Source organism: Cyprinodon variegatus, unplaced genomic scaffold (assembly GCF_000732505.1).
Source record: "Cyprinodon variegatus isolate N-32 unplaced genomic scaffold, C_variegatus-1.0 Scaffold810, whole genome shotgun sequence".
NCBI lineage: Eukaryota > Metazoa > Chordata > Actinopteri > Cyprinodontiformes > Cyprinodontidae > Cyprinodon > Cyprinodon variegatus.
In genome coordinates this window covers 189,418-199,266 of record NW_015151263.1, presented here as the reverse complement: position 1 = coordinate 199,266, position 9,849 = coordinate 189,418, and the positions used below count along the sequence as shown (strand labels likewise).

The 9,849-nt window shown below is 34.0% G+C and overlaps 1 protein-coding gene across 2 annotated transcripts in view; it reads right to left on the bottom strand.

Moving 5' to 3' along the window:
* Positions 1–961: 961 nt before the first annotated feature.
* The window catches only part of LOC107098784 (vascular endothelial growth factor C-like), a 25,881-nt gene continuing 16,993 nt past the window's right edge, over positions 962–9,849 (bottom strand). For both annotated transcript variants that reach the window (XM_015396631.1, XM_015396630.1), the window contains exons 7-8: positions 9,294–9,495; positions 962–3,080 (exon numbers count right to left, since the gene is read on the bottom strand). In XM_015396631.1, the coding sequence (XP_015252117.1) occupies positions 2,960–3,080; positions 9,294–9,495 (323 nt within the window). In that variant the 3' untranslated portion in view covers positions 962–2,959. The remainder of the gene's footprint in view (positions 3,081–9,293; positions 9,496–9,849) is intronic.

Genomic DNA, 9,849 nt, shown 5'->3' with positions numbered 1-9,849 from the left:
CCTAGGGGGCTCACTAGCCCACACACCCAACCCCATTTCTTTAACCACAGATTCAAAGAGGGAATAAACTGTATTTGCAGCATAAGATTCATGAACTGGGGGCCTTGTTAAAAATTAGCATGATGCCACCTCTTCCATGATTTACAATTACGCTAGGCTTAAGACTGAGGTGCTTTGGAATTATCACTTCATTAAATGTCAATGGTCCCACAGTATGATACTACCTCTACTGTGCTTTGTTTTTGGGGGGCGTTTGAAAGCATTTATTCCTTAAAAATCAACTTCTTGTATATGTATCTCTTTTAAGCATAAATCTTTGCTCACTTTAGTATTGGGTTTGAGCATATGGGTTGATGATCGTTTCATTTGAGCTTGAGCTCAAATGTTTGTATTCGAGAGGTTGGTTGTTAACTGATATTTTAGACCAAATCCGTTTTCATAACTGCTTGAAAAGAGACTTCTAGCTTGTATTCATTTATAACACTGCTCATGCCTTCACCAGCTGCAGCAAAATATGCTTCAGCCTGTATATGTAGTTTAGAAGACAACACATTTTTAAGATGCTTGCAGTTTAACTCTCCGTCCAGCATTTTTTCAAAAGCCCAACAACGAGTTTCATAAAGCGCCTGAACATCTCACCATTTCTATTGGGTATCATAGCAATGCTATTATCATTGACAGTCTTGTAGCGGGAAGAACTGCTTTCTTCATTTTATTTATTAACGATTTGTTTGACACATCTGGATTTTTAATTACCGTACCTTGATTGAAATGTTTTTTTTTTCTTTATATTTTTGCCCGCAATGCTGCATCTAATCAATTAAAAATACCATTAAAGAACCCAATTTATTCAAGAAAAAAGAAATGCAAAAATCTTAGACTCAACACATATATTTCAGTTCTTCTGTTAATTTAGCTAATTACAGATTAAAAACGTAAAAATCAGATAAAAAGAGTCAAAATATTACAACAGGAAAGGACTTTGATCTGGAAAAAAAGGATAGTAAGAGTTTAAACAAAAATTACTATAATAAATTATTTTTAAAAATATGCTTAAAAAATCAGGACATACAAGTCAGTAAGACAGAGCCTTTTAATAAATATTTGATTAAGTAATGAAAGAAACTGAAATCCCTGCAGCACAAACGCTACAACCAGTGGCATGATTGGAAATGGGCAGTTACCCAGGGCGACATTGAAAAAGGGGGACACAAAAATGTACATATTACATTGCATCTTGATCAATTGTTCAAATGCTTTCATACATCCAACTCGGAGTGGCCTCATTTTAATGAATAAATAAAGCCCTCATTTCGGTTTTTTTAATTTCTTAAGTTTTCCTAAACTTTAGGAGATCAGTGATTGGTCAATACTTGGAAGTGAAACTGACGTTTTCCATATTTCTTATCTACCTCTGTAAAGGTCTCAAAATCAATTCTGTAAACGTCAGTTTATATTTCAAATCTGCAATTTCAGACATTTTTATTGTTTCAAGGGTACTAATTACAAGAAGATTGAAATATGTAAGGGGTTTTGTGATCTTATAACAACTGTCGGTTATAAAAACAAAAATCAGCATCTATCAAAATTGAAATCGGCATGTCAGGCTTTTTAAAGATCGGGAATCAATGATCAGCTGCAATCGTGCACCCCTACTTTTATTGTTTTTGGGGGTGGGAGATAGAAGTTACTTTACTTTCATGCAATAACAACCATAAAACCACAGTCTCAGCTACTCTTCAGTCGGTCCCCCCCCCCCAACATCAAGCATTATAATGAATTTAAATATTGAACGCTATTTAGGCAAGTCAGATGATTAAGCAGCAGTGCAGATTCAGATTAAACTCCAAACTTAATGTAAAAAACAAAAACAAAAAACTGCTTCACTTTATAATGATATACCAAAACTCACAATTAAATCTTCACAATTTCAATTTGTTTTGCTTTTTTTTTTCTTTTTAAATACAAAAAAACATTAAATATATAAAAATAAAATTACTCAGAGTGGGAAAAGATAAATTAGAACCCGAGTACCGGGTTGCAAATGGATACGGACAATATGTCTAAAATGGGAGGAATGGAATGACACGTGATAAATAAAATCCTAAAAGTGTACAGGTCCCTGGTAAAAGGACCACTTTATTATTTAAAAAAAAAATGAAATCTGAACTGTTTCTTCCTTTACTGAAGCAGACATCTTGTACAATCCAACTGAAATCAATTAAAGGTTAAAAATGTCCAACAGCCTGTTTGCACAAATTGCAGTAATATCTGCATTGATTTATCTATAGTGGTTTCATTTTATTTTTACTTCAGATAAACCCGTCATTGTAATGGAGGCTGTGCACACTTTGGAGATGAACTGTACCTGATTTTCCTTCAAGCCAATATGGAAACTTGCCTGAATTTTTTATTTTATTTTTGGCATTTATTGTGGAAGAAAAGCATGGAGCTGGGTCTGTTATTATCTTATTCACATTCCATTTCAAAGAAGCATGAGCTGCAGCTCCTCAGCAGGTAGGTGGTTGGCATTCTTCTTGCTGAAACACGTTACAGCAAGATGAATGCCCGTCCCAGGTCGGCTCAATCTATCCCACCAGTCAGTTTCTTGGGGTTTTCCCAGACGTTGAAATAGAAAGAAGGCACACAAAATGGACTGTTCACTAAGGATCAGATATATAGATCCTTCTTTCCTCTTATTTTCCTCTTATGTAAGAGTTTTACCGAAGATGAGTGGCTTTTTGCCAGCTTTATATCCTGGGAAAGTCTCAGAACACCATTTGAAATGGTTCTTTGGAAAAGTGACTCAGCACAGGCAGCAGGACTCACACACGCTGCTCCTATTGCTGACGGCATGTCTCTGTTTGTAGATCCACTTCATGCTCTCCTGCAGGGAGTCATTCAGACAGGGAAGTAGTCTATCTAAGGTCAGTAATTCCCAGAATCCTCCTCCTTTTCCTCATTTCCCCGTTTGGTAATTCCACTTCATGTAATTGGGGATGCACTGACAGACCTGGCTGCTGTAGTAAAATCCAACCTTGCATTCCCGTCTGGGGTTTCTGCATGGAAGCCTGTAGCAACTTGAGAGAGAAATGTGGGCGAAGAAGACAAAAGGTGGATTTAAAAAGAGGAGAGAAAGAAGGGTTTTAAAGGGGTGAGGTTGGGATGGAACAGAGGAGACAGAGAAAAAAGAAAAGAGAAAAAAACATAAAGGAGATTATATTCTCTTGGCATGCAAACTATACACCCTTCTCATCTCCACATCCTTCTTGGAGGAAGCTCGATCCAAGTTTTATTTGCATGTGCATCAAAAGATTCTGTGTGAGAGGAACATAGAGTATTTTTCCAGAAACAGTCTGGGAACTCTTGTCTTTAAAATCTCAGCAGGTGTAGAGCTGCCTGCGGACTAACTACTGTGACCAGATGTTAAATCAGACAAAACAGAACAGAGAGTGATTGTTAGGAAAAATAAATTATTTATCTGTGTGCACGAATGCATCCTGATCTTGAAAACAATCTTAAAATCAAATACTTTTCCCCACATATAAAAAAGGGGGTTTCAATAGATAAGATGGAATGTAAGGAAAAAGTGTTTAGATAATCATGCAAATGATTTTACTAATTTGTGTCATACAATGTATTAAATAATTGCAGAAAAATACAGTTTCCGGTTTTTGGATTAAAAGATTACTGTATCCCATTAACCAAGAAGCATATCCTTTGGACTGCATTCAGTTAGATCCAGGTACAATAAATCTTTGGATATATATATATATATATATATATATATATATATATATATATATATATATATATATATATATATATAGAAGAGGATAAGGGCCACTAAAAAAATAAAAAAAGTTAACTGATTTTTAAATATTATTTCAGTTTGATATGGGAAAAAAAGTCAGAATTCTGACTTTAATCTCAGAATCCTGTTTTTAATCTCTGAATTCTGACAGCTAACAAACATGTCAGCATCAAGCCATAGCCATGTCTGTTTTAGAGAATAGCTCTCTTGTTTGAATCACCTTCTGCTCTTCCATTAATGAAATAGCATCACCAGGGACCCCCCAGGCACGTAAAAAAGTTGCCTAATTTCGTAGTTTTTTTTAACCAATGTGGAACTAGCCCTCCCAAACAATTCACGTGCTCCCACATCTCTTCCTTCATGGTGTCCATCTACATTAAAATCCCAAATTCTGAAATTAAGTCAGAATTCTGAAAAAAAAAAAAAAAAATCAGAATTCTGAGATTAAAGTCAGAATTTTTACTTTTTTCTCAGAATTCTGAGATTGAAGTCAGAACTCTGACTTTAATCTCAGAATTCTGTCTTTTTTTCTCAGAATTCTGAGATTAAAGTCAGGATTTTTACTTTTTTCTCAGAATTCTAAGATTAAAGTCAGAAGTCTGAGATTTAAGTCAGAATTCTGTGATTAAGTCAGAATTTTGAGGAAAAAAGTCAGAATTCTGTTTTTTTTTCCCCCCCAGAATTCTGAGAGTAAAGTCAGAATTTCTCATATTATACTGAAATAAAATTTAAAAATCAGTAGACTTTTTTAGTTTTTTCAGTGGCTCTAATCCTCTTCCGTATCACACACACACACACACACACACATACCGTATATATAGTTTTATATACAAGTTTGCACTTGAACGCAACACAAGTATGGGGTCACAGCTGTTGATAGCTCGCTAATCAACAGTTTGTGTCGTCTCTGTCATATCTACACTATTTAAATGCTTTTCAGCAGTTCGTGTGGTTAAGGTAAAATCAATCTATTATTTTATGAAACTGAAAATGGTTATTGATATTATATTTCTCATTTATAGGCTTCCTCAGCGGTAAGCTTCATTCCCTCACTTAGTTTGTTGCTAAGTTAGCTTACAGGGTAGCCTGCTTGGAAGTTTTATTTTATTTACCCTGTTTATTTTTTATACAAGTTAAATTTGTCTTAGGTCAAATTACATATTCTTCTTGATTAAGTGGAGCTACAAGTAGGTTTTTATATAAGTTATTGTAGTAAAATATATAATCTAAAAATCATAAAAAGTGAAAGAAACGTTGGAAACCTTTCTCAAAAAATATAATTCAGTGTGGAATCAGATCATCCTAAATAAAATGTGCTGCAGTCCATCATTAATCATTAAAAGTCACACCCAATAATGGGATTTTTTTTCAATAAAAATGTAACTATATGTTATTTATTTATTTATTTTTTCTTGGGAAGCTGTGTTAAATGTCAGTAGCCACACAGACAGGATCTGTTTTAAAAAAACAGAAGAATCTAAGAAGGATCAGCTCCAATTTGACAATAGTGACATAAGTTTAGGGCTGCAACTAAAGATTATTTTGTACATTGATTAATCGGTTAATTATTTTTTCGAATAATAATCGCAAAAGGTTCCTTAAAGAAGATTTTTTTTACAAAATTAAACCTGGTGAAACTAAAACTTTTCCAATTGAGGAGTTCTGGACGGAGCATAATGACAAACGAAAACAATTTTTTATCTCAAATGCACAAAATGTATATATTATTTTACAATTTTAATATAATTACTGCTCTAAGTGGGTTTCTCTGTCACCTAAAAGCATGCTTTAGATTCTCTATACTCCAGTTAACCATTAATCAATTACTAAATTAGTGGACGATTATTTCAATAACCGATTAATCACAATTAATAAGTTATTGACTCCCATTTTAGAAAATATTGACCAGAAAGAAGTGGAATATTTTGGAAGATTTAGAGTGGCCTAACCATACTCTGGACTTAATATCTCAGTGACTTAAATAATTCATGCTTTGAACCTCTCCACTGTGGTCAAATTAAAGGACTACTGTAATAAAAAGGAGCAAGCGTTTCTCCATAGCTCAGTAAAACATTAATTGAGTTACACCAAATTTTTACTTGGGTAATCTACTAAAGTTGGAAGATACTGTATATTTTTTTACCTGATTCCCTTTTTTATTAATATTGTTTAAATCCTGCATTTTTGTATTCAATCTGATAAAAAAAATTTAAAAAATCAAACTGTGTCAAAAACAGTTTCTTACATGTCAAACATGATACAAACGATATATTTGCTAAATCTGGCCCCACTTTTCATTGGTTTTAATGTAGGCATACCAGAGAAAAGTTTCCTGTACTTTATATCCAGAGTGAAAAAGAAATGTTAAACGTTGGTATTCTTGACAAAATACATACTTTGTTTCTCATTTTGCAAGCTAAATATGGGCTGTTCTTTTAAACATTTGCTCCAGTCATCATATTTTAAGTTGCTTTAAGCTGAGAATGTTTATTGTACTACTATGAAAGGCCACTTGTCTTTATATCCTTGGAAGTTTTCCCACATGTAAAGCTACCAGTATCAGCTCATGTTTTTATAGCGCCTGTCACTCCATCTGTCTGTCTCGCTGTCTCTTCCCTCTGCAGGGCCTCTTGGGTCAGAGCAAGGTTGATCCAGAGCATCCAGGCTGTGGGAACCACAACCCATAGACAAAACCCCCCAAGCGCATGGTTTGGATCCCTGAAGTCCATAAAAGGTCACCATTAAAACACGCAGATGACTAAAAAGGACTGAGAAAGTGATGTTTTCCTTTTAGAGAAGAATGTGTGACATGTCTATCAGGCGTGGTATCCAAAGGCGAATCCCAAAGCTAATGGGATTAAACCACTGATACCAGTAACACATCTCCGTTTCTTTCCACTGCTTTAGATTAAATACGATTAGAGCATTTGGTGGTTTGAGCAGTGAGGGTGCAAAACGGCAGTTTTATGTTATATGCGCAAAAAACTAAATGAATACATTTATTTTCTTTAAAAAGAAAAATCAAAAACTATTTCTATTTTTAATTTTAACATCGTCTTTTATTGACATGATAATTTAAGATATCATGTTTTGATTTGGATACAGTAATCTAGGGCTGTTAATAACAATTATTTTCTCAAATCGATTAATCTGGCGATTATTTTTTAGATGAATCGATTTTATAATCGGATAGCCAAAGGTTCCTTTAAAGAAGATTTAATTTTTTTTTTTTTTTTATAAATTAAACCAGGTGAAACCAAAACTCTTCCACTTGAAAGAGCATATTGACAGAAAAAAGTTTTTTTTTTTATTATTTTTTTTTATCTTAAATGCAAAAAAAATATATATATATTTTTTAGGGCTGGAACTAGCAATTATTTAGCAAATCGATTAATCTGTCGATAATCTTTTTGATTAATGGATAAATAATTTATTTGCAAAACGTTCCTTAATGAAGACTTTTCACAAAATTAAACCAGGTGAAACTAAAACCTCCACTAGAGGAGTTCTAGATAGAGCATATTAACAAACAAAAAAAGACTTTTTTTAAATGCAAAATCTTTAGACTTATTTTTTTCTGTTTTTGTATATTTGCTGCTGAAGTTGGTTCGCTTTAAATTATCGATTCATACGATTAATTGTTTCAGCCCTACAGTAATTAAAGCAAAAACCTAGATTAACAACCTACTCTTCTGTTAGATTTGAAGCGCTCCTGAAGAATTTGATATTTTAGATTTTAATATTCATAGTAAAACAAATTTAACGAGCAGTAGCTAGGTTTGTTAGTCAGGTTGTTTAGTCAAGTACAACTTGCTGTTAGACAAATCACTAATCTTTTTATGTGTTTTGAAAGTATTTCCAAACAGTTCAATATCTCTCTGGATGTGTTTCCATTCCAAATGTTTGCAAAGCTGTCGAAAGCGAAAGCAAAGGAAAGACTCGCAATTGGTGGTATTTTCATTACGTATTGAATAGAATTGCATATGAATTTGTTAGTTCACGCTAACTACTTCCGGTCTTCTGTGTCTTTTTACAAGGCAGTAAGGTCCAGTTACAGGTCACGTGTTTCCATTGCAGTTTTGCAACAACAAAAAAGCTAATCGAAGCTTCAAGAAATTTAATGAAAAAAAATACTTTTTTTTTTTTTTATCGCAGTATATTTAGCACATTTTCGTAACTACAATTTGTGCCATTTAATGGTAAATTGAAATGCACCTTCTCTTGTAAAAGCAAGCCCAAAAATGAGTCTAGGTAAAAGATAACCACACAATCATTTGAAAGAAAGATTATACAAATATATGCTGCAGAGAGAGATTGTAAATAAATCAATGTCTAAATTAAATCTAGAGGTGGTTCAACAAAGGATTAGTGTAAAGCTCTGCACTCAGGTAATCTGGTTGAGAACCTTACCTGCTTAAAAGATGTATACGCCTATTTATTTATTCATTTTTTACTCAATCCTTTACATTTCAGCAGGGTGTGTAGTTTCTCATTATGCTGGTTATGAGCACATGACAATTCATGATTCTCCTACTCTACTAAGGATGATTAATGAGTCCTTGTAGGACCCTTCACTCAATTGTCAATCATTGTGAAAGTTGCAAAGGTTTTAGCAATTTCAAACTCCCAAGTAATGTTGTGAAAACCTCTCAGACATCGCAGATCTCTCGATTTTTCTCCCTTAACCTGATCCTTTCAACATCATTATCATTCTGAGCATCTCTGTTTAATCAGGTTGAGAAAATAGTTCTCGGCTTGCAGCCCTGCTTTCATCCAACATTCTTTTAAAGAAAGTATTAAAAGAAGCCTAACTTGGACTCATCTGGCCTTTTAAATGTTGGGCAATATCAGATCTGTCTTTCCCCTCAAACATTTTGGAAAGGGGATTGTTTTTGCAGATGTAGTTGATTTTTAGATAACCCAATTATACCAAAATGGTTCAGCCTGGTATTAAAGCACTGCAGGGCTCAAAAACTGGACATTTTTAAATGTTTTAATAGTCTTATATTACCTACTGATTCAGTCCTGTGCTGTTATTTATTCATTTTTTTGGTTTAGACACCTGTAATTGATGCTGTTTACAAGAGTGATATAATTTCTTAGCTAGAAAATGGTATTACATGAACTATACTGCCACAGCAGTCGTTTTTAATGCTTTATTACTTATGGAGTCCCTCAGGGCTTTATTCTGGGGCCAATTAGATTTTTTTTATCAAAACTTTCCTCTTGAGAGTTCAAAATTAGAAATTTAAAGATTTGTATGCTAAAGACACTTTGATCTACCTTCAGTTGAAGCAGAACAGTTTAATTGTTCCTTTATGACCCTGAATGGACTAGCTAGTGAATGAATATTACATCAGTTGTTGTCGAGTTTAGATCTTATGTTTTAATTGTTTACTTTTTTCTTTTTTGTCTGCTATATTGTATTTAAAAATGCTTTATAGCTTGACATGAGCATCCCTCCCTTTGGCGCTCTCACCTGCAGGTGTTGGGGTCGAACCTCTTGCCCTGCCGTAGACACGTCTTTGGACTCTCTCTGCATTCACACAGGCACGTGTCGGGATTCAGAGGTTGATTCCCGGGACAGTCCATGGCGCACACGCAACCGCACAGCTCGTCGTCCCACCGCTGCCTTGCAGGACACAGCTTCCCATCGCCTTGCCCTTCGCACTGGCATTCACCTGACCAAAACGGTTCAAAAAGGAAGCGGGGAGGTCAGTTTATTAGTTTGCAAAACAGAACAACTTTTTTTTTGGTTTTTGTTTTACCATCTTTAACATTCTTGCTCATTTGCAATTTGCATAAAAATCTGCATTCCTTGCATGTTTTATCATGATTTTCATCAATTTGTCTTTATTACCGTTAAGACTAAACAATCCAGACCTGCACGTTTTAAAGTTTTTTTTAAATCTATATAAGCAATACCCTTTGTGATCATTTTTCACTACAATAGTGATCCATTGTAAAATGCAGCCAATATTTACATTAATATGTAAATAATGGGTTTCAACTAAGACAAAACATAAATTCAAACA